Consider the following 21,453-nt stretch of genomic DNA (forward strand, 5'->3'; position numbering starts at 1 on the left):
TGTGGCAGGACCCCTTCCCATGCCTGTGGGCATTGCCTGGCCACAGCCATGTCTTGGCATTCTGTCCTGGTGTGAGCAGAGGGGCTGGCGGGGGTGGCATGGGGCTGGTGGCCTTTCCCCACTGATGCCGTGCACTGCCAGCACCCCACTCCTCAAAGAAAAAGGATTCTTCAAAGAATACTTCTTTGTCTGTATCGGTTATAAGTATTGTGATTAGGATTAAGTTATCTCTTAAGGAATGCATTTTGAAGCTTTTAGCTTCTAGCACACTTTTTGATTTTTGTAGTGTAGGCCAAACTCAGTTTTGCAGGTACCCGTTTCCCATTTACAGATTATTTTAACACCAAAGGTTGGTACAGAACAACTTTGAGGGAACTTCACACCAACCTGTAGATATTAGAAAAAACCACCCATAGTTCTGTCACTAAAATGCGTTTTCTGTTCCCCGCCCCCCGCCACGTTCCTCAGCAGGAGCCCAACTCGCCGTGCCGTCCCGCACCCTCTGACGCCCCGCTCGCCGCCGCAGCCGCTGAGGGCACGAAGTGACGGGAGGGGCGAAGGGTGGTACCGGCCCCCGGCGGCCGTTGCGGCCCTTGGGCGCGCGCCCCGTGACGGAACGCCGCCCGAGGGCGGGGCCCTTGCGGCCGCTTCGCGGGGCGGGGCCGGCCCAGGGCGGCGGGCATGGGTGGCGGCAGGCCGGGCGGCGCGGGGCGGCGGGGGCCCGCTCCCCTCTGGCTGGCGCTGGTGCTGGCCTGGGGCGTGCGGGCCGCGCTGGCCGCCGAGGGGCCGGGGGCGGCGGAGAGGGAGGCCGGACTGGCGGACGCGGCGGAGCCGTGTGGGGCGGAGGGGTGGGCGCAGGATGCCGTCCCGCCGGGCGCGGCCTTCGTCGCCGCCGCTTCGTACCGCGGGCCCGGCAACAACGACACGCGGAGCAACAAGGCGCTGCCCATCCTGCTGTGGTGGAGCGGCAGCCTCTTCCCCCACTTCCCCGGCGACACGGAGCGGATCGACTGCCCGCGCGGCTCCTGCCTGGTCACCCGGAGCCGGAGGGTGGCCCGGCACCGCCGCACCAAGGCCCTCATCTTCTACGGCACCGACTTCAGGGCCTACGAGGCGCCGCTGCCCCGCCTGCCCCACCAGACCTGGGCGCTCTTCCACGAGGAGTCCCCCATGAACAACTACCTGCTCTCGCACCCGCCCGGCATCCAGCTCTTCAACTACACGGCCACCTTCCGCCGGGAGTCTGACTACCCCCTCACGCTGCAGTGGTTGCCCGGCGTGGGCTACCTGCGGGGCCCGGCGGTGCCGCTGGCCGAGAAGGACGAGTGGCGGCGGAAGGGCTACGGCCCGGTGCTGTACATGCAGTCCCACTGCGACGTCCCCTCAGACCGGGACCGCTACGTGCGGGAGCTCATGAAGTACATCCAGGTAGGCGGGGTGCGCGGGGAAGCCGTGGCAGGGGGTTGCTGTAGGAGCTGGGCCTGCCCGGCTGCCCCCCTCCAGCTCCTTTTTTTAATGGGGTGTGTTTGTCCTTGTTTCTAGCCAAGACGCGACTCATAGCGGGATGCATGCTGACTGCGAGCTGGACAGAAAAAATAGTTGTATTCCTTCCCAAAGCGTGGTCTAGACTGCACCGCATGCCAGTAGGTAGGCCTGATGGTAGCTGTTAGCGGTGGACTTGGCCAGACTCGGGATCAGCCACAACTTGGGCTAAGCCTGAGTAAGCTTGGTCCTGTGGAGCAAGCGCTAGAAGCTGCTGAAATCTCTGGACCTTAAACTTAGTGTATGGGAAGGCTGTCCACTTACAAGCCTTCCTCCTGTTTGAATGTATAAGCCTGCAATAAAAAGATGGGTTGCTGTGTTTCTAGAATCTGCTTCTTATCTGTGCTGTGGTAGGACCATGTTATTCTTATGGTGGTTTGTACTGTATGGAGAGTAGCTTCAAAAGCTGAAATAATGTAGTTTCTTTCAAGCAGAAAAAAGGTTAACTGCTTTTTTTTTTTTCTTAAAATTATGAAGAATAGTAGATTAGAAAAAAAAACAAACACCAAACCCATGTGTTTTTAGTCTTTATCTGAAACATCTTTGTCCTAGCTATTTCTGCTGTTTCTATTAGTAGGGATTCATTTATTGTGCAGGTTTATCGTCTACTCAATAGCGAGGCAAAGACAGAATAGTTTTTAAACTATGACTGTATATTGTCAAAATATGAAGCAGATTACAGATCAAGTATATTGTCTTTCATTTTTAGACAGTATTCTTCTAGCTCCCTGCATCAGTTTTTCTCAGTCTAACAAATGGAAATTTTTTGCCAGCCTGCTAAGACTGGCAGAAACTGTGTATAATAACTGTTTGGAAAAGTTTTTGGTCTCTGTTAAGTAAAAAGATGACTTTTAAATTAACATAGAGAGAGTTGAATGCCCTTCCTTACCTCCTGATTTCCGATTTATCTGGTAATAAATACATTTTTGGGTGACATCTTCTTTTCTGTGTGCTCCCCCATCCCTTAATCTGTAGCATAGTTTATGCTGCTTTGGAAACTGAGTACTCATTTTCCTCTAAAGCTGTTAGAATTGGGACTCTAGGAATAGTCGCAAGGGAAAGAATTTGTAGTGAAAGTGAAGCTAAACTAGGGTAGCTAGGAACTCATCAAAGTTAGGAATTTTACAAGAACTACAAGCTCTGAAAATGAGCTCCGGGCAAACAAATCACTTTGTAAAGATGCCGGTTGTTATTTTAGGTTGACTCCTATGGGAAATGCCTGCATAACCGTGAGCTTCCCAGTGAGCGACTGAGAGACACCTCTACAGCCACTACAGAAGATTCTGAATTTATGGCTTTTATCGCCAGGTACAAGTTTCATCTGGCCTTGGAGAATGCCATATGTGACGACTACATGACAGAGAAGCTGTGGCGTCCAATGCACTTGGGTGCTGTCCCAGTATACCGAGGCTCCCCAGCTGTGCGGGACTGGATGCCAAACAACCTCTCCATCATTCTTATAGATGACTTTCAAAGCCCCCAAGAGCTGGCAAAATATCTTGATTTCCTGGACAAGAATGGAGAGGAATATATGAAGTATCTCGAGTATAAAAACCTTGATGGAATCAAAAACCAGTTCTTGCTAGAGAGCTTAGAGAGGCGGGAGTGGGGTGTGAATGACATGACTCTGCCCAATTACCTGAATGGCTTCGAGTGTTTCGTCTGTGACAGGGAGAACACCCGAGTCAAAGAGGAGCAGGAACACAAAAAGTCCCGTGGGAAAATCCCAGCTCCCAGACCTCGCATAGCTCAGTTCAAGCACATGGGATGTCCTATGCCAACCCCTGGGTTTGGAAGTGTTGAAGACCTCTCTGGAGGAGACAGGTAATGTACCAATGCTATGCTTTTTGGAGGAAAAAAAAGCTTCAAATAATAGTAGCTGTAACTTTTAATAATGCTTTGTAGTTAAAGGATCTCTTAATACAACTCCAGTTACGCTTTATGTCTTGTGGGTGGTATAGTAGTTTTGCAAATATTGTGTAACACTGAGGCTGAAAAAGAGGCTTGGGTGGTGGTATTGGTTAGTGGTTGAATGAGGAGTGTGAGACACCCATAATAAATGGCATGCGACCCTGGGCAATGTGGTTATCCTTTGTCTATCTTAGCCTCTTTGCTTGTTTGGAGGAGGGATGTTTTTCAGTACAGTGATGGTAAAGCACTTGGTAGTCCTTGAGTGAAAGAAGCTCTGTACCTCACAGCAAGGTACTGCATTAAGAGTGGGGTTGCTGCTGTTCAGCGCAGGCCTGGTTAACTTACGTTGACTTCAGAGCAGAAGTAGGTTCACCCAGAATAGTTTACAAGACTTTTTTTTTATTTTGTGTGACAAAATTCTGGCTTGTGTTGAAGGACAGCACCCCATTTGTTTAGGAGACGGACCTTGCAGGACAGAGAATAGCTTGAGTAGTTTCTTGTCCCCTTTGTGCACAAGGATTGCTAGTGTTGCTGGAATCTCCTAGGCCTGGAGCCCAGTGTTAGCCATCTGTAGTGTGAGCTGCCCTGAGGTCTGTCAGCAGGGAAATAAGCACACCAACCCTCAGGCGACCTCTTCTGACAGGCAGAATAGAGTTTTGTTTGCATGGTTTGCTTTATCCTTAGTATTTATACTTGCATTGGCACAAAACAAGTCAGTGCTTGGGTACCCAAACCTTGAGGTTTTTTGTTGACAGTGTTTGAAGTTGCAGTTGCTGGAAGGAAGGGTTCTTGCAGTTCATAAACACACAGAAAGTGTGTGTACTTTTTGTAGTGCATATTACTAATGTAACATGTTTGGATCCCCTAGGTTTGTAATTTTTCTTTGCGTTTCCTGCAACAATTTGTCTTTTTTAGGCAGTTACTCAAATGCATGCAATTCACTTTCTATAAGCCATCAGACAACCATCATAAAGATAAACCCTCAGTCATAGCAGATCTTGCCTATATTCGTAGCTATCTTGTCACCAAAGATTTCAATGTTCTGATGTCAGTCCCACTGTAGTATTAAGTTAGCAACTTTTTGAAAATACTGGGAAGATCTCATGCACTACCCTGAAGGAAGTTGTCCATATATTGTATCCCAGTTTGTATCAGTTTACAGCTTTGTTAATAATTTCCTAGACTAAGGAATGGAATGCTTAGGAGTGTTAAAGTGTTAGAAGAAACAGTATGTTGAAAATGTAGAATCCATCATTTCAAGTACTGTAACCCAGAACTAAGTTCCATGTGGATATGAAGCTCTAAGAGAGTCTTTTATTACGTTATCCATCCACAAAAAAGTGTGAAGAATTTTGTAAGTGTGGGGAGTTACTTCCTATGTTTGGACACTTTCGAAAATGGTCAACTGAAATTAAAAAAGGAAAATAAGCCTGCGGCCATTCAGGTTCTTTAGGAAATGCCTATTTCACAAAACTTGCAACATTTGTCACTAAAAAGCATTTTTCACAGTACAATTAATTCTCGTATTGACTAATTGAAAAAGTATGCTTATAAGTAAAAAGGGCCCATAATACTTTGTTTTCTGTTGGTTGGTGGATTTATTTGAGCTTTTTTATAGTAATACCTTTTCTCAGTTTCAGTAGCAAAATGTGCTTTTCCCTTGTAGCATGCTATGGAGCATCCTATTCTATGAGTATTCTCTACTTTTCCACAGATTTTCTTTTGCTTGAGCAGCAGATGGCAGTAGAGAAACACCTTTGAAGGCACAGCATGGGTGCCCACGCCACTTACTTGCAAGCTGAGGTACTCCATCGTTCTATGCAGTGGTCATCAGCAAGGAGTTTTGAACAGTTGGTCCATAATCCAAGCTACAGTTGCATCCCACAGAAATTTCCATGTTTCACTGAACCATGGTGTGTTATTCTCCCCATGTTTATAGATATGAGATGTGCCTGGCAAAATTATACCAGAGAAGCTTTTGCGTTGTCTGCTATCTACTTTAGAAAGATATGTATCTATACCTTCCAATGTATGATGAAGGGGATGTCCAGTGAGATGCAGTGGTTTCTCTCTTGTAAGCATCTGAGCTTTCACCATTTCTATCTCCAAAATGGAAGATGATTGCTTAGAATTGTAAATGGTGTGACAGTAGCATAAAATTGCCACCAAAGCATTAGCTAAACATGCTCATATTTTGTCAGAGTTTGACAGTAATATTATGTCAACAACATGATCAGTTTAAATGACTGTCTCCTGAGACAGTCAATTGTGTATTTTGTTACTTTAGGAAACACAGTGGAAAAATGATGCAGGCCTAGTGGGGTTACAGGTGATACAATTATGCACCGTACAAGGTGTGACTATAAACGTACATTGTGATTTTAGGTTCTGGAGGCTTCTGGAACTCAGAGAACAACAAAGGCATTTGGAGTTTATATATTTTTTAGAGCAAGTACCCAATTACAGTATGGTTACCCTGTGCATCTGCATGCTCTGTAACCCTTGTTCCCAGGTGTAATTTGTTTTTAGGGTTGGCAAATGTGCTGAATTAACAGAACTGTTGCATCATAATCTTTCTCTGTGTAGGTACATGTTGCTGGAGCACATTATTATACTTTCACCTTGCTGTCCTTTAGCTCTAAGTGTGGTGATGTGGTTCCTAAATCCTTATGCTTGCAGCCTCACTTGTGTTTGGACTTCTGGGCTTCACACCCAAATAAGCTTCAGAAGAAAGGCTGTAGAACAGCCATTTGTATGTGTTAGGTTATGGGTCGGTTGCTATAATCTGTTGAATTCTTGGCTGCTTTGCACAGAAAATAGCGAGTTACAGTGCTAGTGATGAGTAGAGCATCTGTTTAGTAGGAACTGGAATCTCCAATTATTCTTGGACTCTCATGTTTGTGAAATGTTTGATTTGTTTCATTGATGAGGATTCATTTTCCAAAAGTGGGGTGTTTGAGAGGGTAACTATAAGAAGACTAAGTGACAATACCTTTCCAGTTACCTAAACAGTTTTCACCTGTGGTAGCATGAGAAAAGAGAAGCCAGTGTGCCTTTGATAAAGCAATATTTTCAAACCATCCTGGTTTTGCTAGGTCAAAGTCCCGGTTTATTTATGACAAGAGGAAAACCAGCTTAGAAGTGTATCAGATTTGCCACATGTACACAGTAAGGTGTGTCTTGCAATAGAATCCAGTAATCATCCAGGATTAAAGATAGATCTGTATCTCATGGTAATAACATTTAGGGTGTATGTAGTTGGTAGTTTCAGGATATTTGTACATTCCTGATCATCCTGGGGTACCAATTTTTTACAAGTTACAGAATCAGAGTGAAAGTATTTTCTTAAAAATCAATAACAGCAATGTAAAAAGAAAAATACCAAAGTATTCTTATTTAATGTTTTTGACAAAAGTCTTCACTTGGATACTGGAATTCCTTTCAGTGGTGTTTTCATAGAGTTCAGCTGGTAAACATTTTATTTTTTCTGTTACCTACTGCCACTTGTGTCTAGTACTTAATGCAAGTATACTCATTTTCCTAACATATGCCATTATTCAATGCTGTAAAAAAACAAGTAATGCATCTTGGCAGTCCTTGAACAAAGGTTAATTAATTTAGCTGGTAAGCAGAGTGATCTCACAGTATGTCCAAGTGCTGCATTTTAGAAAGGAACCTTTTGGCAGACTTTTTTTTTTTTTTAATGCAGAAGTAAGCCTCTGTCTATGATCCTTCACATTGTAATCTATCTTAAAAGGTTTATTTTGAGGTTTTTGGTGTACACTACAGAAATGTCCCACCGCAGATGATGCTGTTGACCACCGAACACTAATTCCCATGGGATACAAGTTGTATAGTGCTCTACAAAGAAAGCGACTATGACATGTTGTGTGTTCCTTTTGGGCTTCCTGGACTAGTGGGTGAAATCTGCTTCTGGGTAGTGCAGCTGTGCTTGCTTTAATATATGGTGTATAGAGTGAATGCAGCAGGCACTGTACTTATTTCTGTGATTGGGAGGGAGAAGAAGCAAAAAGCCCTGTGTGTAAGTTAACAAGTATCAGGTAACTCATATGGACAGCTGAAAAAGAGTATCATGTTTGGTCCTTCTTTCTAAAATCTGTGATGGGCTTATGTGGCTGGGTAGCAGATAAAACAGGGAAGAGATAAATAAGTTATTGTCATACCTTGATATAACATGAATGAGAGAAGTAGTCCAGATGATCATGAATGGAAAGGGAATTGCTGGAAGTTGCAGTGATGTAGTCTGGGCTGTGAAAAGTTTAAGAACGTTTGCATTGTAAAAGAGAAAGTGTATACTCAACCACATGGTCTGGAGATAGAGTCATGGTTGAGGGATATAACACGAGTTTGTAATGAGTAGGTGTCATTCTCTAATTTTTAAATGGTTTATCTGGAAAAAAAAATATTGTTTTTTAGGCTGTTATATGCGTACTGGACGTGGAAGGCTATTCCCAAAATCATATAGAGACTCTGTGCTAGATTTTGTTTTAATAGAAGTTTTTATTCTCTACACTTAATAATTTAGTCCTTTTGGTTAACAGTCCAGTTGCATGCTGATATTTCTAGAATGTTGTAAAGCTAATGCTGAATGTATATTTTCCGTAGAGAACTTTCATAGCAAGTTTCTTTAAATGACTTGGAGCACAATGGCACAGTAACAGCATGTTTTGTCATGACTATCTCTGGGCCTGTTTTCCTCTTGTGTGAAAGAAAAAAAAATGTTTCAAGCGCTATTACAGCTGCAGACTCATTTGTTTTTTTAATGGTTTATGGTGGTGTCTCTTTTCGTTTCAGTTGGAAAGAGATGTGGCTGCAGGATTATTGGCAAAGCCTTGATCAGGGTGAGGCCCTCACTGCTATGATTCATCGCAATGAGTCACATCAGGGAAGATTTTGGGACTATATGCATGAGATTTTTCTCAAGAGGACGAGGCAACGCTGACCCATCTTTGTAAAAGCTTGATTTGAAAAGTGCATTGAAAGTTGAGACTGCGAATTCTTACCTCGCTCCAAATGTTTGCCTTGAAATAGAAGAAAAACCTCTCACAGAAACTGTTTTTTCTGGTGCATAAAGGGAGTGAGTTTCTGTTATGATTGGATTTCAGTGGTGGAGGTCTTAGCAACTGCTTTAATTTGAATTCAGCTCTGTGATGTGAAGCCACTCCTGAATTGCAGGTGTCAACATGCGAGGCAGAAGAGGAATTTACTCTCCTTTTGCATTTGGTATAGTTTCCTTATGGCTTACATGACGTCAGAGGAACACCTCTTCAGACTCTTGCTCAAATGCCCTAAGTTATTTCAGGGATTTTTTTTAATCTCCAAAATAGTAATCATTTTTTATAAGTATTTTATCAGTTACTTATTTTCCTCATTAAGGTGTACTTTTAGCTGTTATTAACAAATAGCTTTTCCAGTGAAGGAGTTACAAAAGACAAATGTCTATGGAGAGCAATTGTGCCTTATGAAACTGCAGCAATAAAGTCTCTTCTCCTCAAGTAACCATGCCTCAATTACTCCTACTTTTCAGGGTATCTGAATAGCTATGGGCAGGTCACTTAACTCACTGCCTAATTTTCCTCATTTGCTGACTTTCCAGTTGATACATACAATGGGATGAGAGACTAAGTTATTTAATTCACAACTTTCAACAAAGTATTTCACACCAGCAAGTGTATTACCTGGTATTGTGTAGCACTAGAGTAAAATTAGTATTCTTTGGTTCTTTTAAATTTCCATCAAATCTGAAATCCCAGCTGTAATCTTGACTTTAATGCCAGCAGTTCAGAGGCCTTTGATTTGTTCTTTTTGAGTATCTGCAACTTTCTGCAAAGATAAATACATTCTTGCAATGGTGCCTTTCCAGTGGTCTCTGCAGTTTGGATACAAACGTTGCTGGCTTTCTATGCTGAAGTGGATGATCAGAATCAGGTGCACTGAAACGATTCTGTATCTCTACCAAATCTTAACACATAGTATGATCCTGGTCTGTGACTGGAGTTCCTAAAAGTAAGTGATGACATGTGGATAGATCTCTGTATCTCTTACAGATATAAATAAAGTCTACTGTTCCCTGCCATGTTTGATACCTTTCTGAAATAATTGATCTTGTATTGGAGGGAGACTAATTCACTTAGTGTGATGGGTTTAAAAGCACAAGTAAATATGGCCACACTGTAGTGATGTCTTTAATGGTATAATGGGATTTTATTTCTCTATTTGATTTTTCTTTTTTTTAGGAGAAAACTGCTTTTTTATATCTGTTCTGTAATAATAGTAACAAATGGTTCTTCAGCTGAAATGCATTCATCAGTTTACATTCCTTTTTTTCAGTTACTCAGGAGGCGTGAATACCTAAGTCAATATATCTGAATTAATTGTGAAAGTGGATTACTCAATTCAGACTGAGATTACAGGTATGTGTATTTAGGATTGAAGTGGCCACAACATGCTTGAGAAGTAAATTAAGATAAAACAAATTAAGGCTGCTTTACATCTGAATATCAACTTCTACTGAACAGTTTAATGATATTTAAATAAATTGTTTGAATTAATGCCTTCAACTACTTCAGATTCTCTTCATGTTTCTGTATAGAAAATCATTCAGTATTCTTTGATTGCATGGTTCTCTTAATTAGCTATATCTCAAAACCCTTTCTTACTCAAGTGCTTGGTGGGATAGTCAGGAGGAGAAATTCTGATCTTGCTTTTTGTACCAAACATAAAAAATAAGAAGTAGGTACAAGCACATCCTGCTTTTGCTATTTTATCCTGTAATTTAAGTAGATTTTCTAGAAGTGTGGTGTTTATAACCAAGTCCAGGTAGTTGTTATAATCTGTCTGCTCTTGCCAAATTAGACCTGCTACATTTAATGTATTGTCCTTGCAGAAATGGAGGAAGTGCCAATGTAAGCGTGTGTATCATAGCACCGCTTAGTTCTTCATTAGTGATGTCTTAAAGCCTCACTTTGCCTTCCCACTCAGCAAAATGAGCATGTTTGTCAGCTAACAACAGAATTGAAGATACGGTGGTACAAACTTAAGAGTAGCTAGCAAACCAAGAGAAAAAGAATTCCTTGGGACCCTGATTCATTAATTTGCTAGTTCACAATCCAAGTATTCCTTCACCACTATTTATTATCTGTACTCAGTATATTACAGTCACCAGTCAACAAGTTTTTTTGTTACTCCTACTTTCAAAGTGTGTTTGAATGTATCTTTCAAAGCATGTCAAAGTTCATTCCTATTTTCAAAGTATAAGTTTTAGTTTGTAGTTAGGAGTCGTGAGCCAGTTTCAATAGCTTTCTCTTCTGAGTTCTTAGTGTCTTCCTCGGTTTAACTATTTTTTACAGTCTTACAGGTGGTGAACTTCTCAAAAGTTAATGAGTGTCAGCTACTATTCTTCACAGCCATGATGCTCACCCAAGCCTTATTTATCTTGTGTCCGCAGAGGTTTTTTTGTAGTAATAGATCATGCTACCTTTATCATTTTCTATATCTCGCAGTATGTCCATGATTTATAAACAGTGTCTATTGCCTATATTAATATACCAAATGTTTCACTTATTGTACATGGTGCATAAGAATTAAGGCTGAAATATCTCTTCCAGTGCATACTATGAGTAACTTGTATAGCTGCCAGACAAAATCCTCAGGGGCGGGCAAGGCGGGAATCCTCCCTAGCTGGCTAAAGCGTTGTGGTTGCAGTTCTGTTCCAGGCTGCTGACCGACCTTCACGACATCCATTTCTCTGCACAGCAAGGACTGCAAAATGTTGAATAAAGGCGGTTCTACCGTCAGGGCTTTGCTTTCATATCTCTCCTGTTATTTGGAGGCAGGAGGAGAAGCTGGGTCTCATACCCTTGAAGAGTTTGCAATTAATTTACTTAATAGTGCATTTGAAAGGATTGCTATAAAATGTCCAAATACTGCTGTTAGTCTTAGCCAAAGTGAATTCAATTTATGATCCTAGTTGTCTTTCTACTAATGCAAGGTGTGAATGCAGGCAAGGAAGAAGGTCACTGCAGCAACTATTAATATTTTGGGAAAGATTTTTGATTTCTGGTCTTGAATGCTAACTGGATTTCTCACTTCGCTGCTTTAAATCCAAACCAGCTAGATGGTGGCTGAATGTCACCACTCACATTTTAACTACTGGAAGGCTTATATGATACTCAGACTGAACAGTGTATACAACATCTTTCTTAATCAAGTTCTTACACTGCAGGTGCCTGTACTGATAACAACACACAACTGAGGCTAATCAGGAATTCTAGCAAAGATATCAAATATTGAGGATGATAAGGAGGTGACCTCTGTAAACCCTTTGGTAGGCTTCTATGAACTAGGGTGAGTGACTTCACTGCTTGTCATGCATTTTGCCTGTTTACTGTGTGACCAGAGGGAGGATTTCAAAGCTGTCAGGATAGCTTTATTCACTAGCATTAATGTTCTAAAAATAGATATCTCCTCATTACTGCTCATATGAAACACCAGTAGATGCTATTGATGCTGTGTCTCAGAATTGACTTGACAAGCTGGGATAAGTTTATGCCCTCTAAAAGGTGAGAGAGGAGAAACAAATATCTGACAGGTTAAAAATCTAGAAATCCAGTTCGTTGCATTGGACAAGCTAAAGTTCTCATTTTGCCAAAACTGTGATAGCAGGTGCTGCCTATTTTTTTCAGTAAGTAGCTGGGTGTTTTATATACTGAACTAGTAGTCTTGTGTTTTCTGTCCTTTAGCAAGCACTGCAATTTCTAGGAATCAAATAACCGCACTGAAGAATATTAATTTGATACCTACCATTGGTAATTTCTAGAACTGAAAAAGGATTGCCTTTTCTTTCTTTGTCACTGTAGTAGTTTTCAAACTGAATGATCTCTGGGTCCTCTGTGATGTTGAGTAGAATGAGAGCCAAGCAACAATGGATGTTATGGATGTTTATGAAAGGAGAATAGGAGATTCTTTCCCTGGAAATGGTCTGCAAAGTGCAGCAGTGGAGAATCACAGCAGAAATACCCCTCTTGCAGAGAATATAATACTACCCTTGGCAGAGGGTAGTTTTAACAGGCATGAAAGAACAAATAACTCCTAAAGGACTAGGAATGGGATAAATTGAATTGAAACACAGCCATGAGGGGCATCGCTGCTTAAACAGGCTTTGCTATGTTAGACAGGCAGCCATCTGCCTCCCTTACCATCCTTGCATATGCACTCTTCTGCCAGTGTCCCAAGAGAGCCACTCCCTTAATGACTAGCTGTCATCCATTTGGTTTGATTTAATTAAGATTGTTGATAGATCTCCAGGCACCTTCTGAGAAGTTGTATTAATCAGAAACATACAGGGTGGCAGGTTCCTTCATTCTGCCCAGAGACCTTTACTGACAGGTTGAAATAAATCAGAGACAAAAACCTTTTAGTGATATGACCGGCTGAGCCAAAGCCTATGTCAGGCTTTAACAAACTGCACTTCTCTTATGATTCAGTGTCTCAAGAGCTGGCAGTGAGAGATTCATGGCCCTGCAGAAGAATTAGGAAGGGTGGAGAAGAATGGAACAGTAGGATTTGTTCCAGAGCTGTGACATTACTGGCATCTTAATTTCTATGCTGTTAGATACATTCTCTCCTGCAGAAAAGACGGATCTAATGCTGAAGTGTCTCAGCTAGACATGGTTCTGGGGATCTTGGAATGGATCAGAGCAGATCATGATACTTTGTGGCATCTTTGAGCAAATAAGAAGGCATCAGGTAATTTGCAGTGGAAATGGGATGAATTTGAATAGATCTGGGAGTTAGGGATTAGGGATGGCAGCTCAGAACTAGTCAGATGGACAGAATAATGCAGGGTGGCTGATCTGATTGAGACAGCTCAGGATAAGGTAGGCTAGCATTGGAGTTGGGGCAGGGGGTGACATGTCAGAAAAGAAATTGCATCTGTCATTGTGTGAATGAATGCATTTCTACTAATATGTGCATTGAGTGCTAATACTGTCCAAATAGCTCAGCAGGCAGGAGTAAGTCTGAACCCCCTGGGATCTTAGCAAACTGGTTAGTTTCACTACTAAAGTTAAAGTGGGGATGCCTTAACTTTTAAGGCATCTCCAATTAAATTGGAGTTTAAGGAGGTCAGGGTGAGACAGCTGAGAATAAACTGTGGTAGGTGAGGGTATTAGGAAGTCGTATGAGAAAACTGGGGCATTCAGGATAAACTTGGGTGAATATGCTGGTATTTACCTGAAAGCTGGATCCACGCGGTTCAGAAAGAAGTGGATATCAGCTCTCTTCATTTCTCCCAATACAACTGATTTCTTAGCCTCATCCCCTAACTGTTTTTTAGGCAATGTCTGGAGGTTTTACATAGTTACTCCAGAAAGCGAAGGATCCATGGTGTAATTTCTCACCATTGAAGAGGTATTTAAGACAACAATCTAATTTTAAGGGTGTATTTTATTACAGCATCGTTAGCATTATAGTTAATTGTGGCATAGCATGTACTGTAGCATCATAACTGGCCCTTATTCCAGTTGTGCTATAGATTCTTTTCAAATCTAATACTAACAGCTTAATCTCTGTGGTTCATTTTGGTTTTGACTAGCTGAAAATGCAGGCTAGGATTCAGGTTTAACTCTGTTCATCCAAGTAAAGTGGTTGTAAATGCAGTTAGAATTTTACATGTTCTTTATACTTGTACATTCAGGATCCACAATTAAACATCTGTGGAGTTCACTTGTCAATGTGCTGAGGGATTTGGGTTTCCCGTTGTCCCTATAAAGTTGGAACTTCTGTCCCATCCATTAGCGTCTCTTTGCTATCAGCTATACAAAATACAGGCTACAGAGAGACTTGGCTATTGAGTAACACACCTCTTCTGTAGTTCTACATTCTCGCTTAAAACGAATGCTTGTGTTTTTCTTCAGACATCTCTGCATGGTCTGTGCAGACGCCATCACATACGTTACTCTGTCTGCTCAGGAGTTTCTTAGGCTGATGCTCCAAACCCAGGCTGAATGCCAAAAAAAAGAGATTGTAATGCAGACAGCAGTAACTGACAGGAAGCTATTACAATTCTCCTTGTGTAGCTTGCCTTTCTCTTTCTCAGCTTCCCCCCATTTTTCTTGGAATTGCTTAAAAGAGAGATCAGCTTTTGAAGGTGAATGTGCCTGAAGATGCTGCCACCATTAGCTAATGTAATTTGGAAGAAGGGAGGCTGATTTACAGGGAGTGCAATTCAGCTTCTCTTATGTCCTAGTATTTGCGTCTTTTCTTTTTATTGTTCTTGTGCAAGTCTAGTTAGTAATTGCAGCAGGCAAATGGAGTAGAGAAAAGTGAGTATCAGTAGGGCTAACTAGAAGAGGCCAAAAAACGAAGAGCAGCTGAACCTCACATGAACTGGACTACTGAGAAGTACTTCATCTCCCTGTCTTGGATTTGCAAGATTTCTGATGTTTAGAGTTGCAGGATGCAAGCTCTCTAGTCTAATTTGAAGGTGCCAGCTTGTTTCTCTTCTCCATTGGTAGCCAAGGTAGAACGACAGCTCCTGGCCCATCAGAAAAAATGGAAGTAGAGAAACACCCCTTTTACCAAAATGTTTCAGAAGTTCCAGACCAGACTGTTTGAATTTGGACCTAAAGAGATGGAAATTCGCTTCTAAAGAGGATCAAAAGAAATGTTTTGTTAACTTGAAAATGTCTTCTCATGTTCTTTAATTGGACTCTAAGAAAATATTAACAATAACGAAAACATAATTATAGAATCAGACATACCAGAGTATATATTAAATCTGCAGATGCAGTAAATTCTAGTATTGATACTGATGCAGTGAATTCTTATAATGATACTGAGAATATTCTGGTATAGGTCTGTTTAAAATCAAGGTCACAAAATTTCCAATGTCTTGTTAACTTCCTTGACTGGGCAGAGTCCAGTATATTCTCTTCATCCAAAGTGATGAGCACACTGCAAAAAATTGTTCAGCATTCCTATGGAAGAAAACGGATTCTTCCTATGTCCTCTAGTGCACAAAGGAAATTGCTGGTGCCTGAAGCAGCCCTGATGCAGTGATAAGATGACTTAGTGACCACTATACGACAAGCATCTGAGTATTTTATGTCCCCAGTCCAGTATCTCATCTCCTCTGTTCTATACATCTATCTTGTCCCTCATACTCGGCAGAAATCTGTCTGTACCCCAGCCCTTCAGATGTTACTGTGCCCTCTGCATTACTTGTCATTTTCAGCTGGGGACATAAGGGCTCCAGAACCAGCCTGGTGAGTTGAGGGCTTCCAGGGATTTAAATCCTACACTAGGAAAGAAACTTCTGGGAACAAGGGGATTCTCCACTACTGAGTACGAGGCTGTGAGAACAACACGGCCATTTCAGCAGAAGCAGTTTCAGGATCTTCTTGGAAGGCAGGGTAGGAGCATCAGTCACCAATGCGGGGCAGATCCAGCTGTTAGTATGTAATGGAGAGAGGTGGAGGGCTGAGAGCGAAGCAGCGCAGAGTTTCAAGCACCAAGAGAAGTTTCCACAGAGTTGCAAAAGAATTCCTCCAGTTCCGCTTGAGTTATCTGACACTGTCGTGATTTCTTCTGCTCTGGCTGGAGTGTGTGTACCCCTTCGTTGGTGAGGGTTGCTGCAGGGAAGGTTTTGAGATGCGAATTGCTGGAGTTGTTACTGGGTGGTTCCCTGTCACACAGAAACCCTGAGAGAGTTGTTTAGTTTCCACGGCCTTCGCTGGAAAACGGGGAGAAGGAGGAGGTTGTGAGGTTGCCCCACGAAAAGAGGGGTTTCCCGTGCGGTGGGATGACGACGTGACCCATCGGCAACAGCACTGGGTTTCGGGGAGACCGCCGCGTCCCGCAGGGTGCGGTTGCCGTAGCCGCGTCCCCGCAGCGCAGCGGTCGGGACCCCGGCACTGCCGAGCCCGGCGGGGCGGGCAGCGCGCATGCGCTCGCCGGGTGGGCGGGGCCCGCTCGCCGTACGGCCTGTCGCAAAGAACATGGCGGCGCCCGTCTACCCGGCCTGGGTCACCCGCTGGGTCTCCGGGCAGTGGCGGCAGAAGAAGCGGCCGCCGGCTATCCGCCCGACCCGGCCGCTGGTGTTGGCTAACAAGGTGGCGAACCGCCGGGAGGAGGCGGGAGGTGAGTTGGTGGCGCCGGGCCGTTGAACGCCCCCGCCGCGGGGAGGGCCCCCCCAGCCCCTGTGGGGTAGGCCTGCCGCCGCGGGGCCCGCCAGCCTCCTCCCGCCGCTTGCCTCCGGCTACACCCTGGGAAGGGCGATGGTGTGTCAGGGCCGGGTCGAGGTGACGCTCAGAAGCGCCTTTGCTCTGCAGGGCAGCAGAGGGGAAAGGGGCCTGGTTTGTGCCGTGGAATTAGCACATGAGTACTTCAGAAGAGATTGCTTTCTCGTGCAACAACCCTGAATTTGCATCTTGTGATATTCCGTACATGAATTGCGTGTGTGAAATCCTTTGTTACATCTCAACGTAGCATTTACCTTAAGAACTCCATCAGATGTGAGATGGCTGCGGTGGTGCTAATCTTTGTGCTAGCAACATCTCTGCACAAACCAAAGATGAGATCTTTACTTCAAATGTTGCTTTTTCTTACCTGCCTCTACCCCATCTTAAACTTCTAACTGTAAATTTATGCACTGTGGATGCTGTTAGGATGAAATGTCAAACACCTGAGATTTTTGGTTGTGTCTTTCCCTTCTAGAGGCGACATGCATTACGGAGATGTCAGTAATGATGGCCTGCTGGAAACAGAATGACTTCAACGATGCAGCTTGTGCCGAGGAGATACGGATGTTCTATGACTGCGTGGCAAAGGCAGAAGTAATTAAGGCCTCTTTTGTGTTCTTAAAGACTAGTAGTAGGGAACGAGGAAGCTCCCAGTTATTTTTTGTGTGCCAACAGTAATAATGTTCTCGGAACAATTTGATTGGTGGCGTAACCCATGTGAGCTGTAGGAGAGATGGAGGATGATGTAGCTCAAACATGCAGTCCTTCCTTTTTGAATGCAGAAGTTAAATTAAAATTAAGTTAGAATTAAAATAAAGGACTGTAGGAAGGGACTGGGTGTTTGGCATGTTATAACTAAGGATGAAACAATAGTCGCATCCAGTCATTTTTGTATAGTCTAATGCCTGAAGTAGAGCTCAGTTGCTGTCTATTGACCCTAACCTAGGCCACTTCTTTTGATTTCTTCCAGTTTTTAATCTATAAAGTTTCAGCACTAATGAAGCATTGTTCTTCTCCATATTAGAGGATAGTTCTGAATGAGGGAGAACACAGTTTGGAGCTATTAGGTAGAACAATGATTTGTATGGTGCGAGATGTGGATTATATTGTAACTGGGGAGATGCACAGTGTAGGCAAGTTTTCGCAACTGCTCTGATTCATAAAATTAAATAGCTGACTGGGTTACCAATCCAATATCTGCATTTTCTAGACAGTGGGGGAGAGTGGTAAGTTAGGATTCCCAAATTCCAGTCTGTCATAAATCTGTAAATAGTTCTGTGCTTGCAGGGGTGAGGGTGGAGACAACGTGGTAGACAAATAACCAGTGGTTTCAGTAATTCTCATAACAAACAGAATTTTCAGGATACATGAGGTAGTTAACAGCTATTCTCAATTCTCTGAAGATTAGGAGTTCCTTTAGGCTGTTTCTGACTTTGAAGGCTAGACATTTCCTTGAAAAATATACTTCATATTGTGTGCAAATTAGAGGTTTCCAGATATATGATAAACTTGAAATCAAGTCAGTTTCAAAAGCAGACTAAAGGTAAGTACAGGTACTAAACTTGTCCTTTAACTGATCACACGTTTCCTTTTTTTTTTCAGTAACAGTACCATCATTTAATAAATAGTTATTTACTGGTGCTGTTTGTGTTGCTGTTGCAGCACAAATGAAAAATTGTCCACAATTTATTTGGTAGATTACAAAGAATCAAATTGAGTAATAGAAAGTAAAAAGAAAAAAACTGGAGTTGTTAACTAAGAATATGGAAGAGTATCAGCTTTGCAAGATGTCAGTCAGTCATTAATTACATCACTTAAAGGTCATCAGCTTTTGAAAGCCTTGTGATTATTGAGCCGATATTACTGCTATTGTAAGTGTCCCTTAAAGAAATAGCATTCTTCTGAAAGAAACTTCCCAGTACAATTAGTAGTAGTCTTTGGAGGTGAGCGTAAACTCTGCAAACAAGCAGAGATAATATTTTGAGGTTTCTTTTTCTCTTTCAGAAGGAGCGCAAGAATCAAAATGAGGACACCTTGTCACCCAGGGGAAACTTAAGTTCGAGCAAAGTGAACAAGCTCCTGAAGAGGTTTCCACAGATCACACGTTATGTATAATGTGCTTTACCAAAGGGACTGCAGACAAGCAATTAAAGTTGGAGTCTTTGGCAAAAAAAGTGACAAGTAGACTTGAATAAGCGTTTGATGGCAAGTGGTATCTGTCAGCAGTGCTGTGTGGATCTTGACTGCACCTTTGTTTCCAGAGTGGAAAAACACCCCTCTTGACCATGAGCTGACTTTGTTCATGAGGTTCTTGGGTCTTGCGGTCTTAGGATTTCTGCAGCGTGTTGTTCAACTAGCCACAGTGTGGAGTCAGGTCTTCACTGTGAAATAAATGCTTGTGGGAATGCATGTAAGTGCATTTTCTAACAGTTGGGGGGGACTTTTCCTCATGTGTAAGCTTCCTGCCTAACTTCTGAGCTGCTATCAAAAAGTGCTCAGGCCCAGACGTTGAGCCAACTTAAAACTGATAATAGTCTCATGACTTGTACTCCTGCCTGTGTGCATACAGAGTTTGATTCCTCTTGAAATTTTTTTAATTCCTGCTGCTGTACAAGAAGGCTGTAGAATGAGGAGGAAGTCTCCAGCAAAATACCTTGTTAATACAGAATACGTTGGTAAGGATCTTTAATGTAGAAGGTTGTGATTTAGGCCGTCTGATTTGCAGGTGGGAGAAATATGGTGCCATGTCAGATCAATTGAGTTGTCGGTACTATAATAAAATAATGCAAGACTGTTGTTTGTCTGGGTAGCTTGTAATCTACAACAAAATGTTCTGTTGTTTTGGTAAAAAAAGCTAAGAGGGGAAGAGAAAGTTCAAGCATGGACTGATACAGAAATCGTGTAATTAATTGTTAGTTTTGATTTGGTTTCTTTTCCCTAGACTGCACAAAACTGCAGGCAGGTCCGTCTTCTTTTAGGACCAATACCTAATTGTAAGAAAAATGCAGTGCCTCAGAGAACTAATTATGCAACCATTTATATCACTAATTCTTTGGAGCGTAAAAAAAAAAAAGCAGAGCAAGAGGAGCATCAAGCACATACAGACTGTGTTTGCCCACATGTGACTGTAGAGTTTGCATGAGCTGGAGCTGAATTCTCTGGAGCCCCAGGTAATACCAGTCAAGTGTATGCTTTACAAATTACTGACGCAATTTTCGTTTAACTGTTAACTTACACTGGCTCATTAATGGGTTATCTCACAGGGTAGCTGATTCTCTTGTTGCTATTATGGCATAATTGGGTCTTTCAGAGGGCTTGGGGTCAGTAGGAACATGATGTCCACATCTAAGTTCGGGAAAGCGCTTTGGTTCTATGACACTTTGCATTTTCAGTCCAAAAGACGTTCTCTGAAAAGGAGAGCTACTTGCTAATTCTTTGTTTCTGAAGGAGACAAGCTAAGTTGGGAGTAAGGAACTGAAGAATTCTAAATTCACTTCTGTTGATCATGGTTTTTCTTTCTTTGTATTAAAATTTACGCTACAAGTATAGTTTTGCATCTCTTAAGCTGTCAGCTGTGTTAAAAGTACTAAATTCCAGTGTCTGAAGAACTGCCTCATTATATAAGAGGCTGTAATGGAGAAACTGATACTTTTCTGTTGTATTTTTACTTTTGAAATTTTGCACAGCTCCCACTACTCTGGAATGCTGTTTTTGGATTTTACTGCTTCACAGGGAGTTTAACAAGTTCAGTTGTTTGGGTTTTTTCTGACCTTTCACATGTCTACTGTAAGCTTAAAATGACTATGATAAAGTTTTCCAGTCCTTAAAAAAGGCTTTTATTTGGAGGGAGAAAAAAGGAAAGAGAATGCTTTTCAGATGCACCCAGGTTTTACAGTGCTTCTTTTAAAAGTACTCTAGCAGCTCTTTTGGCTCAGGATCCTATGCTGTAACCAAAAAACCTCCAGTTACTGATTGTCCTTGGCAACTTGAGCTGCTGCCGTTTCCCCGTATCTCACTGTTAAGCTTATATTGGATCTTTAAACGTGCTGTGACATGCTTGTATTGGGGATCAGTCCATTAATAGTTCATGTGCTTAACTTCAGTGAATGATAGTGTCCTCTCTGAGTTCAGGGCCTGTACCACCCCATGATGCTGTTGCTGGGGAATAAAAGAAAACTGGGTTCTGGTGCTGAGCCCACTGGTTAAGAACATTGCTGCAGAGACCTGTATGTGATTGCGTGGTGGGGAAAGAATTAAACAAAAGCTGACTAGCTGTTCTACCCTCCTAAGTCGGATTTACAGGATTTAAGCAAATCTGCTGGAATTCCTTGATCTTCCTCCTGTTCCTTACAGCTTGAGTATTACACCAGCTCTGGGTATGATTGCTATTAACTACCTCTCTTTTTAGGCTTTCACTGAAGCCCTGTTATGGAGAAAGGATTGATATTCCAGATGGTTTTGATGAGTAGTAGTCCTGCCAGTTCTGGAGTAGGTTGAATTCCAGAGAGCCAAGAGCATTTGAGAAGATGGTACTTCTTGTTCAGAGGGTAAATGCGGAACAATCTGCAAAAATCAAGACAGAAAGACCCTGTAGTGAATCATGGACTTACTGTTACAGAACTGTGCTTGTATCAGGGTGAGAAGGTTATTTATGTTTAATAGTGGACTTAGGTTTTTACAACTGCTCCAAACTTGCCCGCACAAGGAAGTTCCAAGCTATGTTTTACTTTATCTTTAG

General features: G+C 42.4%; 2 protein-coding genes across 7 annotated transcripts; both read left to right on the forward strand.

The window, feature by feature from the left end:
- The first annotated feature begins 662 nt into the window (after positions 1–662).
- On the forward strand, positions 663–11,130 carry FUT11 (fucosyltransferase 11). 6 transcript variants are annotated; one of them, XR_010071744.1, is made up of 4 exons: positions 663–1,428; positions 2,741–3,366; positions 8,269–9,887; positions 11,082–11,130. XR_010071744.1 is itself a non-coding variant. In XM_063339756.1 (3 exons), the coding sequence occupies exons 1-3, from the start codon at positions 682–684 to the stop codon at positions 8,414–8,416; spliced, it is 1,521 nt and encodes a 506-aa protein (XP_063195826.1). In that variant the 5' UTR covers positions 663–681; the 3' UTR covers positions 8,417–9,979. The 6 variants fall into 6 exon arrangements, 1 of the variants encoding a protein (XP_063195826.1); XR_010071745.1 differs by lacking the exon at positions 11,082–11,130 and having other exon boundaries at positions 8,269–9,480; positions 9,805–9,978; XR_010071746.1 differs by lacking the exon at positions 11,082–11,130 and having other exon boundaries at positions 8,269–8,697; positions 9,338–9,977.
- A 5,273-nt stretch (positions 11,131–16,403) lies between these two features.
- On the forward strand, positions 16,404–19,511 carry CHCHD1 (coiled-coil-helix-coiled-coil-helix domain containing 1). Its single transcript, XM_063339800.1, has 3 exons — positions 16,404–16,614; positions 17,191–17,309; positions 18,720–19,511. Exons 1-3 carry the CDS (start codon positions 16,419–16,421, stop codon positions 18,828–18,830), a joined length of 426 nt encoding a protein of 141 aa, XP_063195870.1. The 5' UTR covers positions 16,404–16,418; the 3' UTR covers positions 18,831–19,511.
- The last annotated feature ends 1,942 nt before the right edge of the window (positions 19,512–21,453 follow it).

Source organism: Chroicocephalus ridibundus, chromosome 6 (assembly GCF_963924245.1).
Source record: "Chroicocephalus ridibundus chromosome 6, bChrRid1.1, whole genome shotgun sequence".
NCBI lineage: Eukaryota > Metazoa > Chordata > Aves > Charadriiformes > Laridae > Chroicocephalus > Chroicocephalus ridibundus.